The sequence below is a fragment of the Buteo buteo genome, chromosome 7, assembly GCF_964188355.1.
Source record: "Buteo buteo chromosome 7, bButBut1.hap1.1, whole genome shotgun sequence".
NCBI lineage: Eukaryota > Metazoa > Chordata > Aves > Accipitriformes > Accipitridae > Buteo > Buteo buteo.
The window spans coordinates 43,251,860-43,278,186 of NC_134177.1; the positions used below are offsets into that span (position 1 = coordinate 43,251,860).

General features: G+C 38.4%; 1 protein-coding gene across 1 annotated transcript in view; it reads left to right on the forward strand.

Annotated features, from left to right (window-relative positions):
* Nucleotides 1-43: 43 nt before the first annotated feature.
* ULK2 (unc-51 like autophagy activating kinase 2) overlaps nt 44-26,327 on the forward strand; it is a 40,879-nt gene continuing 14,595 nt past the window's right edge. Inside the window, exons 1-15 of the mRNA XM_075032867.1 lie at nt 44-817; nt 2,146-2,238; nt 3,485-3,526; nt 12,928-12,960; nt 13,338-13,374; nt 14,885-15,058; nt 16,183-16,256; nt 17,205-17,306; nt 17,632-17,690; nt 18,009-18,091; nt 21,540-21,590; nt 21,960-22,048; nt 22,740-22,911; nt 23,851-23,911; nt 24,156-24,248. Coding sequence (XP_074888968.1) covers nt 725-817; nt 2,146-2,238; nt 3,485-3,526; nt 12,928-12,960; nt 13,338-13,374; nt 14,885-15,058; nt 16,183-16,256; nt 17,205-17,306; nt 17,632-17,690; nt 18,009-18,091; nt 21,540-21,590; nt 21,960-22,048; nt 22,740-22,911; nt 23,851-23,911; nt 24,156-24,248 — 1,256 coding nt within the window. The 5' untranslated portion in view covers nt 44-724. The remainder of the gene's footprint in view (nt 818-2,145; nt 2,239-3,484; nt 3,527-12,927; nt 12,961-13,337; nt 13,375-14,884; nt 15,059-16,182; nt 16,257-17,204; nt 17,307-17,631; nt 17,691-18,008; nt 18,092-21,539; nt 21,591-21,959; nt 22,049-22,739; nt 22,912-23,850; nt 23,912-24,155; nt 24,249-26,327) is intronic.

Genomic DNA, 26,327 nt, shown 5'->3' on the forward strand with positions numbered 1-26,327 from the left:
GATGCGGTCTATAAAAGGCGTGGGGTGGCGCGGAGGTCCGGGCAGTCGGAGCCGGGGCTGGCTGGGTTGTGGATCGCTAGGGAGGCATAGGCGGAGCGGCGGGAGCCCCAGGAGACGGTGGCGGCCTGAGAGACCCCCGTCTGCACACTGACCGCTTCCTCCTTTCCCGCGGGGGGGAGGGGGGGGGGCGTGTGTGCGGCGGCGACGACAGCGGCAGCGACAGCCACCCCCGGAGCTGCGGGCCGCGCCTCCTCCCGCCCTGCTGGATGCTTTGGGGCTCGGTCCCTGAGGGGGGCCGCGGCGCCGGCAGCCCCCGCTGTGGCGGGGCCATGGGGGCGGGCAGCGGCAGGGCGCGGAACCCCTTTCCCCGCTGAGAAGGCCCCTCGTCCCGGCGCCGATGCCGCGCTGTCCCCTCACACCCGGCCCCTGAGAGACTTCCCTCCCCACCCCCCCCCGCCCCGCTTTTTCCCTCCTTTGCCCTCCCCATGCCAGACGGAGCCTTTCGCCTCGGAGACGCCCTGCAGCAGCCCCGCCGGCCCGGGGGTCTGCGGCTGCCCCCGCGATATGAGAGGAGCTGCCCCCGCCGCCGGGGGCAGCCAGGAGAGGGGCAGGCTCCCACCCCGCCGCCGATTGCCGTGAGGCGGCTGTAGCTGCCTTGGGCAGGAGGAAGAGCCCCATTGTTTTCCTTCCCTTCCCTTGCCGGGGCTTCATGCCCCGCTGAGGGATGATGGAGGTGGTGGGGGACTTTGAGTACAGCAAGAAGGACCTGATAGGACACGGAGCCTTTGCTGTGGTCTTCAAAGGTCGCCACCGCAAGGTAAACAGCGATGGGCTTCGCCCGCAGCCGGAGCGGGGCTGGTTACACAACCCGGGGCAGGGGGCCGGGGTCGCTCGGCCGAGGCTGCCGCCGTCAGGAGCCCCTCCCCGGTGGGTGACAACCGGGGGGGGGGGGTGGTTGTGGGGTGTGTTCCTTCTGGGGGAGTTTCGTTGTGATTTGTGTGTGTGGGGAGGGAAGAAAAAAAAAGAAAGAAAGGTGCGGGGTGGGCTGAGGTACCGGGGCGGGGGCGGTGGGGCCCGGGGCTGGGCCTGCGGCCGGGGCAGCCCCGACGGCCGGCCTGCCGCTGCTGCAGACCGAGAGCCCAGCAGCCGGCCTCCGTAAACCCTTTTTTTTTTTTTTTTTTCTCCCCCCTCCACCTCCGCTAAAAAAGCCCAACAACCTATCTGCGTTCCCACCTCTCCTTTCTGCTGTTTGGTAGCTCCCTCACATAACGGCGAGTGGAGAGTTGCAGCTGTATGGGAGGCTGAGCCCTTTGTTTGTCGGGAGGGTCATGTTTATCTCGCTGGATAACGAGGGATCTAATGGAAAATTGTCTCCTTTGGGATTGGCTGAAGATTTCTTAAATTCAGAGGTGTCTGGTTTCCTGGCATGGCTTGCTAATCACCCCGGATATTCATAGTTACGTTATGGTTTCTTGATGCTGTGAGAGTTTATTCTGGTGTTGGTGCCTGAAGTGCTCTGCTTTCCAGAAAACAGCTCTTCAGATTTATCATCTTGGAGCATTAGGGCAGTACTCGCAACTTGGAGAGGCACAGTGCAGTGATTCTGGGGTTAAAAAAAAAAAAGGGAGAAAGGAAAACAGAAACTTTAAAGGCCAGTGGAGGTGCTCCCAACTTACAAATAAATAGGCAATTTATTTTTAGATAATATATAAATAGACGATATGTAAGTTTATTTAAAGAAACAGATGTTTTCTTGTGCAATTTTCAGCTGCAGAGCATAAGAAGGCTGAAAACGGGAAGTCCTTAAAGGAGAGTAAAAGTAACTCGATCATTGAGAGGGGACTAAAACGCAGATACATAGCACCACTACCAAAAAATAAATGGGATATGATTACTTACTTCTTTTGGTTTTTAAATGCTTTTGAATCCATGAAAATGCAGTGTAGCTGCAGCTGGATTTTAATAGCTAAGCAATTGTGGAATGAAATAGTTCTTGATGGTGTCATGTGATGTAGTAATCACTGGTGGGTAGAGTAGGGGTGATCTCGCAACTTTTTTTCCAGTGACTTACTAGCTAGTTGTTAGTGGATAAAGTTAAAAAAATATAAAACTAACAATACTGTTTGTTTGTTTGTTCGTTTCCAGAAGACTGATTGGGAAGTAGCCATAAAGAGTATTAACAAAAAGAACTTGTCAAAGTCACAAATCCTACTTGGAAAAGAAATAAAAATCTTAAAGGTATGTTAATTTGCAGTGATTTTTAAAGCTGCTTTAATTGAAAAGGAGAAGAGACTTTTGACCTAGTTCATTCCAGGTCATGGATGGTATCACAGTAATTGCTATTCTGCCTTTTGTTTCTTTGTTAGTTCTAGGAGAATTCCAGAACTAAAAAAAAAAAAAACAACAAGAAAAAAAGAAAAATATACTTTTTTAGTTCTGGAAATTGTCTCAGAACAGGTTATGGGGCTTGCTTTTGTAGTTAAAAGTAGAAAATTATTGTAGAACTGGTCTCTGTGCTTTGCTTATTGCACAAGTAGAAAACTTTGTCCTTCAGGATGGCTAATGTGGCACCTTTCTCAAGGAGAGCATACAACAAAAGTCATAGCTGAGGGTAAAACATCAGTCTTCGATCTTTCTTCATCTTCTTTGCTCAAAGATGCCTTGAAAGCTAAAATCAGCATGCTGAATTTGATTCCTGAAGCAGTCTTCGCACTTCTGAGTTGTGTTAATTGAATTAAAATGCGTAGTGTGGCTCTAATGAAGGAAATAAAACAGAGCATCATTTAGTTTTTCAATGCTATTTTACGAAAACATCTAGTGTTCTCCGCGCTCTGAACTTCACCACATCTCGTTTTACATAGCTTTGCAGCAATAATTAGTGCTGCTTTCTTTCCATGTTTCCAAGCTTCTTGAGGTGCGTCACTATTTTATATACTAATAGATGCGTATTATATTCTAGTATATTTATTATATACCAGAAATTGTACTGTTGGGTATATTAGTGTGCTTCAAGTACTTAGCAAAGACAGATGGTTTTTTGAGCAATTACAAATAATTGCATGAGCTGTCCTGTGAGTTTTATTTGGTGTCATTCTGTTTGATTTCCTTTTTATTGTAAAATGGTAAGGTTGGCTTGAACATAGTTGGTTACTCTGCTAAGCAAGAAATTGTGTGAGACTATAAAATTAAACTAAGTCAGTTTTCAGTTCTCGTTAACGGATCTTGTGCTGTAGTACTTTCTGTAGCAAGACATAGAAAATAAGTTCTGGAACCAAATGTTTTTATGGCCTCTGAAGATATTGCCTAATTTCCTATTCCTGTAAATATTGTCTAAATAGCTGGGATTTCCTCCAAATTCCATCAGATGATCTAAAAAAGATGCTATCTTTCTTTGTAAAATTTGGTTCTCTTTGAATATCACCTAGCATATTAAATTTAAAATAATAACAGGCTATTTCCATAACACAAATATTTTGTTTTACAGGAACTTCAGCATGAGAACATTGTAGCTCTCTATGATGTCCAGGTAAAACATATTTTTATGCGTTTTTCTTCATTAAAATTTATTTATGAAAATATAATGCATATATATGTATACTGAGTAGAAAATGTTGAATGGCCATATATTTTGTTGCTATAATCAGTTTGGCATTTAGAAAAAGAAATTCAGTTCCCTAGCAGTGGCAGAGGAGTTCTCTCATCTTCAAAACACTATGCACTTATTCTGTATTGGCTCTTCCCAATAAGCAGGATGCATAGTTGAGATAGAAAGCCGTAAGGAATATGGTTTACTTCCAGGCAGCAGTGGCAGCCTGAGAACCTCTGCAGAGGCTGTTTGTGTAGTTTGGTTCTGTCTCCAGAGAAAAAGCATCAGCTGGTTGGGCTGGGAGCTTTATCAGTGGCAGTAACTATTCTCCTGAATTAGCCTTGTTTCCTTGGCCCTATAATTTAATTGGAAGGTGGATGTTTGTGGATGAAGGATGAAGACTGAATACACCTAAAGGAAAATGTACTAATAAGAGTTGATCTGAATGGATGAAGCAAGTGACCTTAAGAAGTCAACATAACTTAAAATACTGTGTTGTAGAAAAGGAGCAGCATCTTTGAGATCTCTGTAACAAAGAAGTGTATTTTATAGCCCTGTGTCATGGTGAGGAAGAAGTGAAGGAAGTAGACCATGATCACACATGTATATATTGCTGTCGCCTGTGTTCAAAAGGATAGGATAAAGTATAAAAGCCAAGCAGACATTTGGACCTTTTCAAGTAGGAGAAATAAGTATTAAATTGCTTCAAATTGTCTTCCTCTTTTTATTCCCAGGATTCTGCCTGATGGGGTGAAGGAGTTAGTTTTCTAGCCTATCTATGGTAGTGTATCCTACTTAGTAGGAAGTACATTTTTTGTATCCTAAGGCCTGCAAGTGTTGAGTAAAGCTGAATATGATGTGATGTAGGTTATACAGCCATTTGTTCTGCTTGAATAAGAACTATACATTTATCTCCTGGGCTCAATTCTAATCTTAAATAGAGTTACATTTATGAAAAAATTAAGAACCACCCTTGGGGCATTGCGTAGTTAAAGCAATGCAAAATAGACATTTTGATATTCTTCAATGTTTTGTGTCTTTATACATTTGCATCCTAAAAGGTTTTCAGCTTATGTGTAGATGTGTATCTCTGTAGCTGTAGAAATCTGTGTTCACATGATAAATGTTAGGCAGGCTCAGGTTTTATTGTGTGTGGCACTACAGGACATGTTCTAACTTCTGTTGACTTTTGGTACAAAGTGATGATGTTCATGTAGTAAAAGATTGTGCATCAGAACTTCCCATTTGGATGTATAGACTCTTTTCCCTCCTGGGTCTTGACTTCAGAAGTCTGCATTTTGACTCTGAGAGGGAAAGTATAGTCTCTTGTGCTTCTTGAAGAGACCAGGTTTTTCCTGAGTATTGCTAAGTGGAAATAATCTCTCAGCATCCTAAATTTAGTATATCCAGACTTAAAAGAAATTGGAATTGTTGACCGAGGGCGTTGCTGTGTGAGTAAGCTGCTGAATTTCAGATTTATCAGTTGTTTGTATGTGAAGATTACTTACTAAGCTTTGCAGCTCAACCGGAGAGTAATTGACTAGATATGTATTTTGACGATTTAACGTTGTGGATCTTCCGAGGCTGTTGCTTCTTTTGATTTATGCACAGAACATCCACAAGGGAAGCGAGAACAGAACCATACACTTGTCTATGGGTTCTTTACTCAAAGGTTATTTAAAAACATAACTTTTATGCTTTTCTGCCACAGGAAAGGGTGCCCTTAGAGTGACAGGACTTCTTGAATGATCAGTCCTGTACTCTCCATTTGAGAAGGGGATGTTGCTGCTTGTCACTGACTATTGCATTTAAATAAAATGAACAGTTAAAGCAAAGAGAAGGGAAAACCTGTGTCTCATACATTGGATATATTTCAGACACATTCATGGCAAACGTAAAGCTTGGCAGTGTGATGCTACTTCTGTAGAAGAAATTGCTTTGCAAAATATGGTCTAAGGAATGTGACACTTGCACAAATAAGCTTTTCCCTTTCTGTACAGGGCAATGTTTGTGAAATATTATACATGATTAACTTGTATGATTACATTAATTTATAACCCAGCAAGAACGAACACTATGCAAGGCATTCACATGTCTAGTAGGCTGTTACACCTACTAATTTTCTTTAGCATTTCGTGTTCTAACATGTACTGCCCTTTTTATTTGCCATAGTATTGTGAACATAGTGATATAATACAGCAGATAAGACTTTAGGATTTCAAGCAATTTTTGAGTTACAGAAGCTTTTTTTTTTTTTCCCCTCAGCGGTTGAGCCAGTGGAGTCTGTGTCACAGTAGGAAGTTCTCAGTGTGACTGGGAGTCTGTTTTATTTTTACAGTTCTGTTGGTCTGAAGTTTTTCTTAACCTTAGACAGTTTGAAATAAGAAAATGCTTGTGTTTCAGATGCACTGTTTGGCAGACCATTTAGCTGAATAATCCAAGAACTGATTGTTGTACCGAGTTTTGTGATAGAAAAGATGGTGTGCAATGTAAGTGGCAAAACTAAGTGAAAAAAGTGTAAATTAATTGCAATGAAGAATAGGTATTTTTGCATCTCATAATATTAAATGAAATTATTTGTACTTAATGGCAATACTTTTGAGGTTAAAGTTGTATCCCTGCATAGCAATTTGGAATATATCCTTTAAGTTTGAGAATGAAAGGGTAGTTATTATTTTACATATTGCAAAAGCCTTAATTTGGAATTGTTGTCACAGGAGGTAGTTAGATTTCCATCTCTTTCATCTCTCTCCATTTATGGTTGTGTTCCTGTTGCATGATCTGTGACCAGTCGCATAAGTCAGTGTAGTAAAGATACATACACCATTAAGGTTTTAATTCGATCCAAGGAGAACTTCTGAGCCGTTCTGCTGATAGCATATGAACATTTTAAAACCTTCTACATTGCTGTTGCTTCAGCTTCTATGAACACGACTTTGACATGTTACTTACTACATATAGGGTCCACTGAGTTAAATTACTAGAAATGCCCATTCATCTGGAGACACACCTGAATGAGTTGGTGTGCCGTTAGTGTTGTATGTACATCGGTTGACATAAAAATCTTTTGTTCTGGTGCCAGCACGGTAATTGCCCTTGATTTCTGTAAGGTGGTTACACGCGGCACTGGCAGGTTTGATCTGCAGTTAAGCATTTTATGTAAGCAGAGCCTACTGGTGGTGTTTGTGCCATCTCAGAAGGCTGGGGATCTGCACACGCTATGGTGTGGAGACTGGTTGTTCTAAGACTGAAGGCATTTGTGGAGATACTTAAATATGAACTGTCCATCTGTAAGAGGCAAATGTTTTGCAGTAGTAGGGCTCTGAAAAATAAACATATGCAGCTACCTCTAAATGTGAAATTAATTTTTTCATGAAGTGAAATGCTTAAAAAGACCACAGAATATAATAGATGGATAGCAAGATGTAACCTGTTGAGACGCTTTTTACTTATCTTGTTGGGCAAGAGTTTGGTAGTCTTTCATTCAAGAATAAAAAACTGCTAAATGTCTAAAATGGTATAAGAATGCAGCTCTTTTCCCATGGTGGTGCTATGGGATGTCATTCATCCTGCAAAAGAAGATTAATCTTGGATCCTGTTAATTGGGGAAATGGAGCCCACTGTTTCTCAAAAGCAAAAGGAGTCTAAAATAACCTCTAACTCACCAGCATAAAGTACATTGAGGTCCTTGGATAAAGTATTATTATACTGAAGCATGAAGGTATCAGTAAGTTATTTGGAATGTGCTATATTTAGGATGTGAATTTACAGTTTTGTGCAGTTCATGATCCCAAGTGTGTGCCGAGTAGAACTAATCTCTTACACAGTGCCCGACAGTGCCTGTTTTAGCAAATAATTTAATTCAAAACCTCTTTAAAATGTCAGCCATCAGAATGAAAGCCTGTAATGTATCTTGGAGATAGCGTTTTAGAAGAATGAATTAATGTCTTCACTGTATGGAGTCTGAAGTTTGCTATTTGAACAGTAGTTTAGGGAGAACTAATTTCCAATGTGTTATTGGAGAAACAGTGTCTGAACAGAAATTGTTTCTTGTCTTAGCTTGTTGGTACATAGCAAACAAAATAACTGCAGCTGCTTCTGCTGTCCTTGAAAGCAGTGGAAGTTAGTGGGAACAAAGTCAGTGATCCTTCTGGTACCTACACCTCAGCCCTTACTTATACACAAGTGCCTGTGAGTTCTTATTAGGGATGCTTATGGAAGAAACCATATTTATCTATACCTGTTGTTTTACCAGTGGGAATTAAATATTGCTGTTTGGTTTACCCAAGGACTCCAGTTGGTCTGGTAGTGTTGCATATGTTTCTTGAGGCATTTGCTTCAAGCATTCTGGTTTGTGCTCTTGATCTTGGTGTCTCACAGCTTTGATTGCCTCCATACTCTCATCATAGCTGTTTCTGAACTCTTGTCTGTTGAATGAGGATGTCTCAATATCTTTATTTTTTTTCCTTCAGCTCCTTGATTAAGGCCTTTGTGTTTGTCAGTATCCATCCTCACTGTGTGTGGAAGCCCCGTAGAAATCGTAAACGTTTTGAAATACTACCTGGCAGCTGATGCTAATGGGAAGGTGTAGGTGTTGAAGGCTAGGGACAACCAGTTAGAATTTGTTTTGGCCCACAGAACCAAAGAGTTGGAGTTACTACGCAGTCCTTAGCTTACCTGCTGTGCCTAGATGCTATAATTTGTATTTCAAAACTATTTCAGAAGATCTTCTAGTATGTGAGCATGTTAAATGTTCAGTGCGCTGTGAACAGTTTTGCCTTTCCTTTGTGCAGTAGGCCAGTCTCTTTCACTACCTCCCATATATATTAGTTAAGCACAGCATTTCACATAACAGAAAATGAGTGATACGGCTATTGTGGTACATTTCTCCATGGCTGATTGCTCTTTTATGTGAATAATTGGCAGCATGCACGCTACTTGAATCCTACAGGCACATGTCAAGTGACATTTAGTCTGAGACTTAACATTTAGTCAGAACTAACAAAATGTTCAGTCTTTTAGATGGTGGGAGCTGAACATGTTAGAAGCTGCTGCTGTGGTACACTTGCAAAGCAAAACGAGTATCTGTAATACAGTGAGAAACAGCCTTAAAAAGACCTGGACCGGTCCTTTTTCACTAAATCATTAGAACTTTTGCCAAATGTATTTAATGCTCCAAAAAAAGGAGGAGTGTATTCCTGGCCAAAAAAGAAAGTAAAGCAAATATAGCCCAAATTAACATATAAGAAAATTAATCAGATAATAGCGGTGCACAAGCTGTCAGGTTAACTCTCATGCTCTTGGGACTCGATCATACGCTGCAGCTAAACAGAATCTACAGGCTTGGAGCAAAAACATAGTAACTATTTATTTGCCACAGTTTCTGCTTTGGCAGCTCACTAAGAGCTTCTTGCAGACTTTCAGCTTGTTTTAAAGGACGACTTCCTAACCGAAAAGAAATCTAGGGTATGTTTCTGCCAATACTCTAGAGTTCTAGCAACAGCTGTCAGAAGTAACCATGGATGTTTTGACTTCTTTTTCAATTAATGTCTTTTTAATGGAACTACTGCGCTGAGCCTGTGATTTGGGTTGGAACTTCACATCCCCTGAGACAACTGTTGGAAGTCTGGGATTAAAGCACAGCAAATACATATTTGGCAAATACGTTGCCTCTTCATCTTTTTCTATTAGGTTTATCTGTTAGCTTTCAGAATTGTAAAATGGCTTCCTATTAACCTTTGCTATCTTTTACTTCAACTTGCAAGTGATGCCTAGATTCAGAATAAGAAGGAGCAAAAGTAGTTTTTTGTCAAGAAAACTTTAAGCAATAAAGCAAGGGCATGCTGGGCAAAACTGTTCTGTAATTGTTGCAACACAATATACATTTGTATTGCTTGATTATTTTTCTAGGTAGAAGTGTAGGCCAGAACAACTCTAGCTGCACTAATTTTATGATCTGTATATCAATGTAGATTTTTTGAATGCTTTGTTATCTGTTTCAAGAAGCAGTTTAAAATAGCTTGCTAGGTCAGCTTTATTCCTGAATGTTAGATCTGAAACGTGCTGGCTTACTAATCTTTTCATTTTTGAGCGCTTTGCTCTGCTTAGCAAGTCAACAGAAATCACAAGTCTAGGGAATGATGATAGGAATAGCTTTATTCTTCAGCAAACTAATTTAGAAGGGAAAAATGTGTCTACAGAATTGACTTGTGTTTTCTGAATGTATTCCCAAAATGGAGATCACATTCCCAGCGAGGCTGCTCAAGAACTGTAATGCAAAATTTGAGCAACTGTGAATGGATGAACAACTTGAGGTGTTTTGAACTAAAGCTTGCATTGATGGGAAATTGGAAAGTGTTTGGTTATGAGTTAAAGTTGGGATGAGATGTGGCTGGGGACCTTGGTACTGGTACTGTGCAAAATATTACTTCTGCAGTACGAATTAGATAGGACTTTTGACCAGTCTGGGAAAATCTCTTTGTGAAACCTCTAATCTGCTCTGCTGATTTAATAAGAAAGGATTATCTAAGCTACAATAAGGAAACATGCTCTACTTCTTGCTATGACTTTAACCCAGTGACTCATTTGATTATTTTTAATCAAGGATATCAGTCAAAAAGAGATGAGTAATGCTATTTGAGGGACATCTAGTGTAGTCTGATAGGAATGACTTTCTTTAAACAGGTGAGACTAGTACAACAGGACAAATCATCAGTTCTGTGTTCGTGAAGAGAGCAGTTTCATTTGAAAGGACTTTGTTTCCAAGGGAATCCAGAAAACACATTCTCTTAGTTCTGTGATGAATAAATGTCTGTCATGAGCTGAGCATTACATACTGCCCTAAGCTGCTGTTTTTGTACAGAGTGTGTTGTGTAGTTGAGGCACTGACGCTGTGGAACAGCTATTTCTGATTCATGGGATTGCTATGTTCGGGTGGAAATCCACTAGCTGAGCTTCTTTCTTGTCGCTGGAGAACGGACAGTTTCCATGCTTCTCAGCTGTGTTATTCTTTCACACATCACTGTTGTCCTTTAAGTGAAGCGATCCTCAGTTGGCAGAATTTTCAGTTTCATAAATGGGGATCTCAAGAGTTGCTGTTTGGCATCCTTGGGGTTCCTGAAAGAGAGTGAGTTTCTGTCTTGGAAGATGATGTTGCAAAGGAACAATGTTGAAAGAAACAACATTTATTGTTATGTATTTTCAGTGATTTAGAGAGCAAGTAATTACTTATCTTTTTTGCTTTAATATATGCACTTAGGTTTTGAGGCGTTTATAGGGTTGCAAATTATGGTTCATGTTGGCCACAGCTGTTACAGAAACACTGAACAATTGGGACTTCCTGAAATGTGATCTACTGCTGCTTTAATATTCTGTATTGGTTGGAGTTTGCCTTTTATTCCCAACAGATTTGACTAAAGTTCCTAGAAACTTGCTTTCTTTGAAGCTAATTTCCAAATGTAAACAAATCTGTAATGTGCTTGATGTTCTGAGCTGGAAAGAACCTCAGATGCATTTCTGTAACACAGACAAGAGTGGCTAAAGTAAATGCTTCCAGAAAGTGAAGCAGCCTAATACAGTCTTGAATTAACCTTAAAATATCTGGTTCATCTTGAACTGTACTACTACAGTTATCTGTAGTGGATATCTGTATCTGATGGATTGGTAGAAAACTGCTTTAATGGGTTGTGCCATCCATGTGCTTTGTGCTGTGTGTGATATTTAGGGTAGTTGGTTTCCCTAGCCTGGGCCCATCGGCCTGTTTTTACTTTATTTTTCTTTTTAAAGCTCCCTAGCCTGGCTTGTTAGTGAGCCCTTGAAAATGGCACTCTTGTGGTAGTTCTTGCCAGTATGGGCAAATTGAACATGTGCTGAGGTTTTAATACAAGCACCAAGAAAGGTGGCTGAGTTCACAGCTTTTGTTTTGCCATGCAATGTCCCTTTTGAGGTTTTTTTTTGACACTAGTTAGCAGAATACAGTCAGACTGTCTACAGTTCCACTTCCAACTGGGGCATGTACATGGCCTTGTCTGGTATGCCATCTCGCTCTTTTCCTTCAACTGTCTTAAAAACATATTTTCCTACAAACTGGCAACTTTTGTTTAAGTTTATTTTTAAAGTGGAATGGAGGTAACATACTAGGTAATTAAAAACATCATCCTGTTTATTGTATACTTGCCTTATGTTTCCTTCTAGTTTTCTTTGTGTTTTTTCCTTTCAGTCTTACTCAATCAGCTCAGAGAGAAAAAATACTTTTACTTTATAAAAGATCTCTGAGTGCTTTCAACTTTGTAGGCACAACAAAACTATTTTATGCAGGAGTCAGTGGAAAACAATGTTGATTATTGACATAGATAGGCAGGCTCTTTCTTCCCTCACACAAAATTAAATATTTGTAAAAAAAAAAGTAAAAGTTCTTGTAACAGTATGGTTTAAGCACAGACATTTTTACTGCATTTTTGTGGAGTGTGTAGATAATTTACAGTAGAAGTTAGCTAATCTGTCTTTCAGTAAATTTTACTCAGTTACAAGAGAGGGAATTCAGGTTGCAGGTAGGTCAAAAGAGGTCAGTGCTTTGGAAAATCTCAGTAGGACTGCCATAACAAATCACACCTTTGCTGTAAGGCATTTAGGTCCCTGGCAGGGACATGCTGCTGCCAGTGACTCGCTGAGGGAGATACTTTACAGAAGTGTGCATGAGTCTTGAATTAATTGTTCTACAAAATAGCGTTTGGGAATCAGTTTATTCTAGGCAGTTAACTGTGCTGTCATTTCTGACTGACCTTCAGCTTGTCAGATGGCAGAACCAAAACTTGTTTTACCCAGAAGTGGGGAACATAACTTTGGAATTCCTCCTTAGAAAACTGGTTGTCTTAGTCAAATTGTCTTTCTTACACTTTGTAATTCTGTCCAGTATATTTGTGACTAAATATTACTGTCCCGTTAGTGACTGATTTCAGTGATGTCTGATATCTAAAGTTTGTTTATTTGTAAGGGCTCTTAATATTGAGTTTGTGTTGATAGAGCAGTCCAAGGCAGTTGAAGGCTAAGGGAGTGACATACAGTGGAAACTAATGGTACTTACTGGATGATACTCTTTCAAATGATAGCTTTAGTCTTCAGGATATTGCCTGGTGATTTTTCTACATATGCTAATGCTTTTGAAAATGTGAAATATTTAATGAGGGGGAATGTACACATTTGCTACCCTCTAAACCAGTGACTTTAACATAATGTGTCTCAGCTGATTGAAAAAAAATCTCATGTTACACTTGGTTAATACAGGTACTGAAGGCTTTGTCTTGCCACATTCTTAAATGGCATTTGTTCTCCTTTTCTTTTAGGAAATGCCCAATTCTGTCTTTTTGGTAATGGAGGTATGTATTATCATATCTGTTTCCTTCTGGCTGATTTTAAAGATGATTTTCAGACAAAACTCCTTCTTTGCACAGCTGCAAAATAACCATGACTTGTTAAAGCAAGCAATTCTGAAAACTAGATCATTAATTTCCTATGCACTACTAAATTTATCAGCAGTGTTTGTTCCATAAATTATTCAGTTTCATTTTATGATACTGTAAGTATTGATGAAGTGTTACACTCCAAATTATTAATTACAAGTAATTGACAAAACAATTTAAAGGCAAACAGCTGGAAAGGATCTTCTAATTTTCGTGAAGAGAGTACAAAGTAAAAATTATATAGCAAGTATTTCAGTGCATGTGTTTTGAATAAAAACCTTTCTTTTTAACAGTACTGCAATGGTGGGGATTTGGCAGATTACTTACAAGGTAATTGATTACTGTATTTCCCTATTAAGAAGCTATTGCATTACATGTTTATATTCTGTATTCCTGTAATCCATTGGTGTTTCTCTGAGATTGTGGTTTAAATATTTTTCTGTTCATGGAATGGCTGTAATTCCATAATCCGTGTTCACCCTGTTGTGATTTTAGAGCACCCTCTTTGTAAGAGTAATTGAATTCACCAAGAATCCGTTTAGTGTTGTATTCTGTCTCCAGCCAAGGTCAGCAGCAGAGTGCTGTTTGTTGTGTGTTTGTATGCCACGCTGAGAACTTGAAAACTACATTGTGAAGCTGCAGGAAGACATAAGGTTTTGCATTTGTTTAAAAATATTTCCCAGTGTTTTTAAATGCCACTCATAATTGAAAGTAAAACCCACAAAGTAGCAATGAAAGAGAATAAAATAATGCACAGAGAGGAAATGCTTTTTGCCACTGCTTTCAAAACTGTTGAATGTAACTTTCCCTTATTTGTAAATGAGAGCGAAGATGTAGCTAACAATTAAGTAGCATGCTAACAAATGTGTGGGTTTCTATTTCTAAAGCTGTATTTTGGGGGCTGCTCCCAGTGTTTTGATTCCACCTGCTTTCTTTTCCAACATATGAACTTAAAAGTACTGAATTACTTACATAATAATGCTTTCTACAAAGAGGCAGTTCTGGCTTAGGAGAGATTTTACCCTTCACCATGGCTCTGCCCAAAGGGAAGACAAAAGTTACAGAATCATGACAAGTAGATTCTTATTACAAACAAAATTTTGAGCAGAGATGTTAATCTTCATTTTTTTCTTGAGGAAAATATTCTTCTACTTGCCTTTGTGTCTCAGTACATTGAAGGAGTCTTTTTGTGAACAGCTATTGTTATGGTAACTGTGTATATTAAAAGCCTAATTCACTTCCCATTAAAATCCTTGGAAAGACTCATACAGTATAATCCCGCTCCTGTGTTCAGTACTTTTTCAGACTGCAGAATGAGCTAATAGCTTCTGAAGAGACTTTCAAAAGTACATCTTATTTTTTCCCTTCAAGATAAATTTTATCATGGATGAAATTTTTGAGCAGAGTGGTTATCTGCATCCCCATAATAATTTGTTTAAAGAACAGGTTTTACAGCTTCAGGTTTTAACATGATTGTAGATACATTTACTGTTCTAAACTGTGAAGTTTTTTTATTTTCTTGGCTCTTTTGCATTTTTAGTGAGTTTAGGATTTAATGGTGATTGAGAAGTTTTACAATTATTAAGCTACCAAGTTGAATAAACTACTATAAAAACAGATAATTCAGAGTACTGTAGCTAGTGTAAAACTAGAGATGTGTATGTTGTTGAGAGTATATACATTTGTAGAAAAATACTGGAGCTGGATTGTTCTGAGTGTAATTCACTATGATTTGATTGTCTTTGTTGTTTTCACGGTTGATCACTGTGAAGTTTATTGCTTCTTGCCCAAAGATAATGATATTTATTTTCTCATCTGCTAATGTATATGTTATTTCCAGCTAAAGGAACTCTTAGTGAAGATACCATCCGAGTGTTCCTCCAGCAGATTGCAGCAGCTATGCGTATTCTGCACAGTAAAGGAATCATTCATAGGGATCTTAAACCACAGAATATTTTGTTGTCTTACGCCAGTCGTAGGAAGTCAAGTGTCAGTGGCATACGCATCAAAATAGGTAAATATGCTTTTCTCTGATCTAAAGGTAAATCATCACTGTTGGGTTGTTTCACTACTCAGAAGTGTCTTTATTGTTAAAGCACAGAGGGTGTACTGGATATGGTGTGTATTAAATTGATACAAATCAGACAGTAAGTCTAGAATGATGAGCTTTATGCTGTAGTGCAGATTCTTGGAATAAAAAAGATTGAGTCATAAAGACCTTTTTGATTAAATCTGCAGGAAAAAGAAACCTATTTAGCTGATGTTTCTAGTATTAAACTATTTTAATTAGACATAAATCTGTAACGTTTGAAACTTCAAGTAGCCTTTAGCCCATTTCAAAACTGTGTGCATGTGAGACTCCAGTCACAGTTCCAGCTGGGGGGGGGGTTGTGGTAGACCCTCCTAAAGGTTATTTGAGAAGTTTAGAAATGTAGGTTATGACCTATTTTTGGCAGAAGGAGGTTTGGCATTGTAACTGGGGAGAGATGTCAACTGTTCAGGATACTACCAAACTCTTCTTCAGAGGATGCTTCAGGAGTTTTAATCTCTTGTTGTCTATTAAGTGTCCATTTAAAAATACCTTGTTTTTAACAAGTTTCTTTTCTATGCTTTTGCTCATCCAAAATCTGAGATCTGTTCCAACTCACTCCATGTTCTAAACAGCACAGAGGAGACAAAACTTCTCTTGCTGTCCTTACTTGATAGTTTCAGATGCTTTTGCCTATGTGGAAAATTCAGGCATCTGAAACTTGACTTCTTAAACTTCTACCTGATGTGATTTCACTGAAGCAGATTGTATATTCATCACTCTTAATGGACCATTTATATTTAGCCACTGACTTTAATCCTTTCCTGCTGACGCCAGACAGCATGCTCTGCAGCTGGGGAGATGGCTGAGCAGCAGTTTGTGCAAATGATGCCACTGCTGTTTCTTGGCTTGCTATTTGGAAGATAATGTATTATTCTTTCAGTGTCACATAGATTTTACTATTCCATGTAGCTGACTATATATTATACCTGTCTTTTTCTCTCTAACTTGTAATTGTAGCAGTTTTCAATAAGAGACAGATCATTTCTAGACTTTAAAAATTTGGAAATTATATTTCTTTTCATTGACAAATGTGTTTCTTTACATAGCTGACTTTGGTTTTGCTCGTTATCTGCATAGCAACATGATGGCTGCAACTCTGTGTGGTTCCCCTATGTATATGGTGAGTGACAGAATATTTCAGATTATGTTGCTTATCTCAAACATTCTCCTACCAGAACAAAATAATTTACTGCTTGCAGATTGGCAGATTCAGAATTATTAGAGGCAGCATGCGGTTCACTTTTCCTTAGTTCTACTTGCTCCTTTTTTCCTTGTGATTTGGAGATCACGATTGTTAAAATCAGAGAGACATTGAACATTTCTTAGCGCTGTGGGGAGGAAAAATCTTAGAGAAATAAAAGAGAATACATCTTAGCATTAATTTTATGGCAAAGTAGTTTCATTCCCACTTAGGTACTTCTTTTTTGTGGAATAGGGCATTATCTCCTTCCCAGTTTCTAAGAAAATAAAAAGTGATCAAATACAGGCTAGAAGAGTTTCACACTAGTAGTTAAAAAAACTGCTTGATGTTTTGATTCTAGTTATTTAATATATTCTCTCACATGTGGGGTTTTTTTGTTAAAAAAAAACAGTTTGCAGTTAATTGCCATTAATTTTGACTAAGTAGTGTGGTAGTCAGTTGAGCACTGAACTGTCTGACTTTGGCGCTACCACTGCTGTACTGGGAAGATCATTTTGCTTTCCCTTGTCTTGTTTTTTTAAATGTAAAATGGTGATAATGATATTCCTTATGAAATGCTTGGTTATTTATCTAAACGAGGACTGCATAAACCAAGTAAATAATGCTTATGTCTTATTCCTATACATGCTGATTGCTAGATGCTTTCTTTAGAACATCAACTTTTCTAGTTTTCTGTGTTTTTGAAACATAGCTTTCATTTTAGATAGAACTGTTACCTTTCAAGTCGTGTTGCAGATTAAAATGTTAATTTTGTCTTAGAATAAAGTGGTCTCTGTTAATACTGCTCTGACAGAAGAACTGTAAAACACGTATTGCTGCAGCCTTGCTTTTTTGTTTTCCCTTCTGAGATTTTGCTGTTCTTTCCAGGCCCCTGAAGTGATTATGTCTCAACACTATGATGCTAAAGCAGACCTGTGGAGCATAGGAACTGTGATTTATCAGTGTCTTGTTGGAAAACCACCTTTTCAGGTAATACTTTATTTCCTTTTCCATCTTTTTAGTCTCATGGAAATTCCTAGGGCTTTTCCTTCCAGTCATGAAAACAGAAGTAGTGATGTCTGAGTGTAGTGTCGATGCTTCAAAGGCTAGATCGCTTGAGGATGCCAAGGGAGAAGTTGCTCATACTTAGTCTATGAGATCAGTGTGTTCAATCTAGAGGAAATATATAAGGATTGGGGTTTTCTCCTTTAATGCCCATATGCAAAAGCCTCCTTTTTGTGTATGTGTGCATAGGTACGAAAGCTATTTTCTCCATGAAACTGAGCTTTAATTAATGTACATTTTTATTTAACAGGCCAATAGTCCTCAAGATTTGAGAATGTTTTATGAAAAGAACAGGAATTTGATTCCTAGGTATGTCACCATGGCCTTTCCTGTCACTTTACATTTGTTGATTGAACACGTTTTCATCTTTGGGAATGCCTGGGATTCATAAAAATATTCGATGTTGCTATCTTTACAAGGGTGTAAGTATGATACCAGTGACTCATGTTGCATCTTGCCTTCATTGTACCTTACTGAGTTGCAAGGGTCCTGTACTAAGGCTGTAGAGCATGTATAGTGACGACTTAGGGACATGGCAGAATGCTGACTTCCTAAAATTTAATGTGCTATGCATTATTTAATGCATGCATTAAATTTAATGCATGTTTTACTTCCTCTTGTGTGCAGTATTCCTAGGGAAACATCAGCTTATCTGGCTGACCTGCTGTTGGGTTTGCTTCAGAGAAATCAAAAAGATAGAATGGACTTTGGTATGTAACTTTTCATTTTGCTCTCTTGACTTCCCTTGTTAGTTGTATTCATGTGACCAGAATAACTGTCTTGACCTTTTGTCTACAGCCAATTACGTGAAAAGTGAAGTATTTTTTTCCTCTCAGTTATCATAAAGAAGGCAGAGTAGCCAAAATAAATCATTGGGTAACTACTGTCAATTAGTATTAAGCGGTGCACATGAATTACGACTTTGTTGTTGAGTAGTGAAATATAAATTAGTTTAATTATTTCAATTGTGGCCTTTTTTCCCCTACAGTGTTAACTGACATGCCTTAAATTTCATGTCACAGTCTTATTTCTGTTACTTCAACTGGGATTTTGGCTTCAGACTGGGAGCAGACATCTCTGATCTCCATGTGTTGTTGGTTGCAGAAATGTAACAAAATGCTGGAAGAGCCCAATTTGAAAGCAAAGTTGCTTTAAATTGTTTCCTCCCTGTTCGCTTGTAGGCTGCAAATATCATAACAGTATTAATGGGGGTACAAACTGTGTACATTTGATTTGACCTTGAAAGCTATATATATATGTGTGTATATCTGAGGACAATGAGAGATGTTACATTACATCAAAATTGTTTATGTTTGCAAAGATGAGTTCCTAGTATTGCACTTAGGTATTGCTAGCTGCAGAGACTTCTTTATTTTAGTGAAATATTTTCACTGGGGTTTTTTAAGCCCAAAAGTAGTAGAAACAACAGTTGTATCTTTGTATTTCATTAAGTCCTCAAATTTTTAAACTGTGCAGTGAATGGAGTTTGCATACTGTTAGACATTACTGCAATGTCTGTTTAGGACTGTATTTAAAAATGAACTTGTTTGGTTTCAGTTTACTGCTGTGTTTGGCTTTTTCTCTTTAGCTGGAGATCTTTGGTTGCAGAACATTGTTCTAACTACTTAAGATTTCAAGGCCTCAAATCAATACTATTGAGTCATTCAAACTGGCTACAACTGTTGCCTTTTCAAAATTAGTCAGGAGTAGAGTTTAGATTTGTGTGTGCTTTGTACTGGCTGGATTGTCTGTTCCTCACTTCAGTTTCAAAAAGCCTTCTTATTGCTGGGTTTTTGGTTACCTATTACTGCAAAAGTAGTAATGCTTTTTTCTTCTTTTTTTTAATGCAAACTCAGGCAGTGTTTTTAAAAGACCACCACTGAAAAGTTAAATCTTGATTAGTTTTTCTTAGCTGCATCTTTGTCATGTTATTCATGCTGGTTGTTTAAATTTTATAGCACTATTTGTTATTGCAATTTAATCACAGCTGCCAGGAAATGTTAAGCTCAAATTTTTAGTTAATTAAAGCTAACTTAGTTAAATACAATTATCTTTTTATTATTATTTTATATCAATAGCAATGTGTTTTATTCCTGAGATTTGGTTTAGCAACCAGATAAGTGACTCATCAAGTTTAACTTATGGCGTGGTGAGAGAGCCTAAACCTTAAAGTCTCTTCATGCTCTTTGTAGATATGACCTAGTTCTTTCCTTACCGTAAGCTATTAGGTCGTGTGATGCTGAGATCCTAGGGTGAGTTGCAACCCAAAGAAAGACACGCTCAGTTTTTGTTTCTGCTTATGAAACTCCACCATTGCTCTTTAGTTATGTGTGCAAGCTTGGTTTTGATACAATACTGAAATACACAAATTGACTCATTCATCATATGTGGTCCTTGTGTATTTGTGATAAGATGACTAAATTTGTTAGGCTGTGGAGAGAGGAAGATTCAAAAGGCGTTTTAATTCTTTACTTGAAGCTCAAGACTCTCCTAGCTATGTTTTGGTTTGTTTTTGGTTTGGTTTTTTTTCAATTCCTGCTATGTTTTTCTCCAAGAAATATCAAACTTTTCTTTAGTAATCTGAAATTTAAAACATCAATACTAGTATAATTAAGGTGTTGCTCTTCTGAGAACCAGGCATGGGGTTTGTTATGTGTAGATGTGACTGACATAACTGCTGTACATAAAAACTTAAGTAGAAGTCAGATCCAGAAAAACTACGATAATTGGGTAAAATGTCCCAAATGATAGTGACAGTATTCAGAGGTTGATATATAAATCTGTATGTGTAGAAGAATTAATACATCACAAACATGGACTTTGAGTAATTGATTCTACTTTGCACTCTGGCTGTACTGATCCCTACAGTTTCTTCAAACATGGGAAATTCACTGTATCATTTGTGGTAGTGGGAGAAAGCATTTGTGCTTAGAAAGAAAAATAGAAGGCAGAATGGTAGTGATGAAAGTCATGTTTTCCTTGGCTGAGCCACTTAAAGGGCCTCAAAGGGGCTGCTCTGGAATGTGCTTAGCAAAGGGAGTGAAAGGGAGAGTGTATAACTGAGCCCAGTTGCCTGTTGTTAAAGTAAAAATAGCATTGGAAATCTTGTTGATCTTCCAGCAATGTGAAGTAGAACAGCAGGTGTTGTACAAAAGCTCAGGAACACCTGATCTTCGTGTTAAAGTTAATCATTATATTGTTCTTGCGTTAACAGCTAGCCTCCCTTCCTTATCGGGTCATGGAAGAAAGTGTTGTTGAAGGAAGAGGAGATACTGCAGGCCTCAGATTCTTTCTTTTTTTTTTCCTTGTTATTTGCTTAGGTCTGATGAACAGCATTTTTTTTGCCTTGACTATTAGAACATTAAACTTGACAAAGCTCAGCAGCTAGCCTCCACGAACCCTCAATTTCCTCTAACTAGCTGAAGGTTGCTTCTTGTAGGATAAAATTTTCCATGTAAACTGCTAACCAACTGGTTATGTTAAGTCAATTAAATGCATCTCAGCATATCCATTTACAACAAAAGCAAAATGTTTCAAAAAAAATTAACAATGACAAGTAACAAGCTAACTGAGGAAATTATTAAAGCAATTGTGTTTAATTCTGCATTATGCTATATGAACTGGCTGCACAGGTCATGTTCTGCTGTTGGGAAGTGGGAAGGAGAATGGCTGCTGCTCTGTTGTGATTTTTGGCCACCTAAGGAGTAGCATTAATGGGCTCAGAAATAAGCGTCAGTCCTTGGGAAAGGCAGAAGTGAAAATACTTCCAGTGTTTGATGTGAGAGATGCTCATCACTTTGAAGAGCAAATTAAAACTTAGTACCATACTGAACATAGAGAATATAATTTCATGAGGACTATAGGAAGGGTCCTTGTGTATGTGATCCTTAAGTGCAGTCATAAAATGTCCTCCAGTAATTCAGTCTGATTTGCCTTGCTGGCTGTTGTTTGAAGTTATTCAATTGATTTTTGTTTCCTTTCCAAATACTGTAGCAACATATAACATAGAAGGCTTCAATCTTTTATAAGCTCTTCACCCTCTGTCTCTGAAATATTGATTCTGGGAAGGCAACCATTTATCACCCTCTGCAATATAGCCTGTAAATTCTATGTCATTTGTACATTTACTCACAATGGTGGTTGTTTCTTGTTCTACAGAAGCATTTTTCAACCACCCTTTCCTGGATCAGATTTCAACAGTCAAAAAGTGTAAGTAGTTTTGTTTTTCCACTTATTTGTGTAAATGATGAATGTTGGGGGCTGGAAGGGAGAAAGATCTGCCAAATATCACACTAAGTGTTTATGAGATATTTTCCTGAGTCTGATGACTTGTTGTGCTCTATTGTGAGGGTACGTGTGGAATCCTTTTTTGTATTATGCTAGACTGAAATGTGATACTTACTAGTTCCTTTTGACATTTCAACTGAACTTAAATACCCTTGTGTGTTTGAGGATGTGCTGTGCTTGTAAGTTGTGTAAGTGTTTGTGAATGAAAAGCAGTGAGGAAATGAGTTTGAAATTCAGCCTTTCAAAATCTTAGTCCCTTTCCCCCCCACACCCTGGGTTTTCTTATTGTAGCTTGTCCTGTACCAGTGCCCACATATGCAGGCTCAGTCTCTGGCAGTTCCTGTGGTAGCTCTCCTTCATGCCGTTTTGCTTCTCCTCCAGTAAGTTCTCTGTTTTACAGAACAATCTCTGGAAAATATTTTCTGTAACATTTAGCCAAGAGTTATTGAATTTTAGATCTTTCAATTCTTGAACAGTGTAAACTGTTGTGTTTAAGAGCACAGAGCAAGGAATACCCCTGTCTTTTGCTAGAAGAATAGCATTAACATTTTGGTTCTCTCTTGCTCCTTGTGTTGTACTTTGTGGGTTTTTTTGTTCTTGTTTGTTAAAGAAAAAAAATACGTATACATATCAAATACTAGAGTAGTAAATCTTTAGATATGCTAATATGGTTTGCAACATAATGAATGTTACAGTTAATTTTTGAATTGGCCTTTTTGGCTAAGGCCCCTTATATGAACTGGTGACTTCAATTTTAGAGGTGCATCTGTATCGGGAGTGATTGAATAAATTGCAGTCGTTTAAATTCACAGCCTGTTTAGTATAGAACTGTCTAAACTGACACTACAGGGTTATCCAGTATTTGAAACTTCCAAATTCAAATACATTTTCTATTTCTAAATACTTAAATTTTGGGACTTTTTGTTTATCTTTTTTTTTTTTTTTTTTTGGTCAAAGCTAGTGATGATTCTTACTTTAGAAGCTTCATAGTTAAAAGAGCAATTCTACATTCTGAATTACTGGATTTACAGTGAGGTTTTTTTACTTTTTTTTTCCACTCCCCTCCTCCAGTCTCTGCCAGACATGCAGCACATTCAAGAAGAAAATTTGTCTTCCCCTCCATTGGGTCCTCCTAACTATCTTCAAGTCTCTAAAGACTCTGCCAGTACCAGTAGCAAGAACTCCTCTTGTGACACAGATGACTTTGTTCTTGTCCCACACAATATCTCTTCAGACCACTCATGTGAGAACCTTCCTTATTTTTACATTTTAAAACAACTTCCACTTGTAACATACTTTTATGTCCTGTTATTCTTTGGCTCTCTTTTCTCTAAATGTGTCTCAGTTCACATTGGAACTCATTTCTGTAGTTTGATTACTCTTTGAAGGGAGGCTGGTAGAGCTGCATGTCCATCTGGGACATTTTCATCTTCCATTGAGTAGCCAGATACACCAAAGATACCAAGGTCATTTAAAGTCATGGAAAATATTGGGGTTTGGCAGTAGAAGAAAAGTCAGTTGTAAACAACTGCTGATAAGAGGCCCAAGGATTCTCTTAGTGGAGGCGGGCACGTTGTTACCTCCAGACTAACTGAACATTTATAGTCCATGCTGTAGAGCTGTAGATATTAAACAAGTGCAAGTGAAAACATAAAAAATGTTTAATATTGAAGGTAAGGCAGCAGACTGGGCTTATACAACAGAAAGACTTGGATGTAGCACATGGCCATTTTACAACATCGTCCAAACCTGAATTGCCACTAAGAAGCTAGTCAGCTGATTTCTATACAGTGCCACCAACTTGTGTTAAATATTTGACTAAATGAGTGCCATGATCTCTGAAGGGTTTCTGTCATTTGTTATTATAAATTTTCCAATGCTGATAGCTTGTACTCTTAAACAATGCATTTTATTTCAAAATTATTATAACTAGTATAGCAAAAAAACCTCTACAAACAACAAAAAAACTTGTTAAAGAACTGCCTTCCCCGGTTACATATTTGTTGGTGGTCACATTTAAGGTATTTTCATACAAAAAAACAGTTTGTGGAAAACTTTTATATGTTCACGGAAGTTTGTCAGAAGTGGTTATTTCTACAACAGTAATATTGGAGATTTTTTTTTTTTAAAAAGATTCTGCTTCATGATGTGGGTTTTCAATGTGTTCTTCTGCTTACTTTAGATGATATGCCATTGGGAGCAGCTGGCAGGCGGGCTTCAAGCGAGTTCTTGATGTGTGGAGGGTAGGTGTGCTGAGCTTTATCCAACAGAAGTCTCGTGTTCTAAAATTGATACTGCAGCTGTAGAAGGGGTTGCTGGGGTTTTGGTAGTGATGGGTCTACATAGTTGTGTGGACTTTCTTAAAGATTAGTATGCCAAGGTGAATTTAATATGAATATGTAAACAGCTTGAATTTGGAAAGTTTTGCTGCAAAGTAGATAGCTTCTCTGAAGACCTGTCCTTTGACAGTGGTTTTTGTTTTCACAGGCAGTCGCCATTAACTATTTCTGGAAGCTCAGGAACCGTACAGAAACCATCCTCAGCCTCTTCTCGAAGTACTGTTTCTGGTACAGCTAACAGGTGTGTGATCTAGGCTTAGTATTTCCTCTTTTTAAAAAAGGTTCTCTGCTACTATCTGTTGGTTTTGTTAGGTTTTTTTGTTGGTTTTTTTTAATTGTGGATGGCTACTAGAAACTGAACTGAAATAGAAGCTAGATCTGTTTTTTTCCAGGCTCTTGACACTTAATCCATTTTAATGGTTGACAGTTGTGTAGCTAACTTCTGGCTCTGATGCATCCCCAAAAGATTTCCTTAAGGAAAGATAGCATTCTTTTGTCTGTTTAAATTTTGAACTGGTTGAAAGCAGAAACTTAATTGACTTGTCCTTTTTGGTGTTGTGAAGCACAGCACAGTCTTCATTTAGTGAGTCAAGATGTTGAATGCAGTATACATTTTAAGTAGTTGTGAGAGAAGAGGAACTTAAAAAGCCCAGACTGCTATGGATATGTGTCTCGTGGCTGGATTGTCTTGTGTCTGGTAACTGGGTGTGGCTTCTGTGCAAGTGATTACTGTGAATTTCGTGTTTGTCTCTCACAGGATACCAAAGAAGCCACATGAAAGTGGTAAACATGTAGTGCAGCTTTTCCATCAGCAGGACTGTTAAGTCCTTTCTTCCACATGGTTGTAGGCTAGGTTTCTGCTAGTTTGAAATAGAACTGATATTCATCAGTGGTGCCTGAAATCTTTCCTGGATTATATTGGAAAATGTAAAGCTTAATCATGCTGTTTAACTAGTCATGTAATAATCTAAACAGATTTGTCATTTGACCAAGTAATGAATTTCATAATGTTTTCAGTACAGACAGAAAGAGGATGAGTGGCTAAATGGGGAATAAAGCTATTATGTTAGGTGTATTTTTGGCTTATGCTAATACTACAGGGCTGCAAGTCAGCATTATTTGTTTAGAAATGCTTGTCACAAGAAAAGTTTGCTACTTTGTGCTGATCTTTGTGCAGTTTGTGAAATCTGCTGACAAGGGCTATCAATACAGCTTTAGTCTTACCTTTTATGTTTAAGGGCAGATAATGGGGATGGTTGTCTGTAAAGATACATTTGGTCTGGATTGGCTGTGTACAAGGTATTATAAATACATTGTAATGTCCTATTTTAAATTGTGTCAGGTGTCATAGTTTTTAGAGTACAGGTTTTATGAAAATACACCAGTTATGTTATCTGTACATTACTAAGTTAAGAGCTAAACGGTGGTGTGATTAGAAACAGGTCTCTACTGTTCACACTTTTGGTGTTTGTACTATAATAGTTTGATTTTATTATTGATTGAGTAAATTTGGTAACTAACTGGCTGCTTGGGGCATGGTCTGAAGGAAGCAGTGTGTGTCTGATACTCTACAAGATGCTGCTTTTGGTTTTTGGTTGTTTTTTTTTTTTTATTTCCTCAGAAATGTTCTTTCATAGTTTGTGACTTTTATTTTTTATTTACAAAAGGTTATGCCCTATGAAACAGTGAGTTTTTCCAATTAGCTGATCAAACCGAATGAATTGTACCCATAGTTATGCTGCTTTATGTCAGGCAGAAGAAGCTGTAACACTTCTCAGACTCCAGCCAGAATAGGCAGAATAGGTCGAAAGAGTTCACTCTCCTGTGATTAATTTCTAATTTTATTCTCTGAATCTCAGAGAAACAAGATTTGCATGCAACTCTGCACACATCTGTATTGCGTCTTCTCTAACGAGTAACAAACCACATCAGACTTGAGGATGCCTAATGAGACCTTAGCTTTGGGCCTGAGCTGGGCAGCCCTGATGGAAGGCCAAGTACTGTACCATGCCTCTCCACTGTGTTACCACAGCGTTGCTGTCTCCAATTAGCTCATGGCTCACAGGGCTTGTTTGGGTATACCTGCAAGGCTGTGTGAGAGCAGGGGAGGGCATTTTCCATGCCCAGTACTTTAAAAGTTGAAGTGCCTTCATGGCCTCCTCAGTGTCATTGCCACAGTTTAAATCCGCTTCCCATCGCCTGGAGGTTGGACCTAGGGAAGCCTCCCTGTGCTACCTCAGCATGCGGTGTTAGTTGTAGCAGGCTGCCCACTGCCTTTGTGTGGTTTCCACTTGTGAGACCTTCTCCTTGCGTGGAAGCT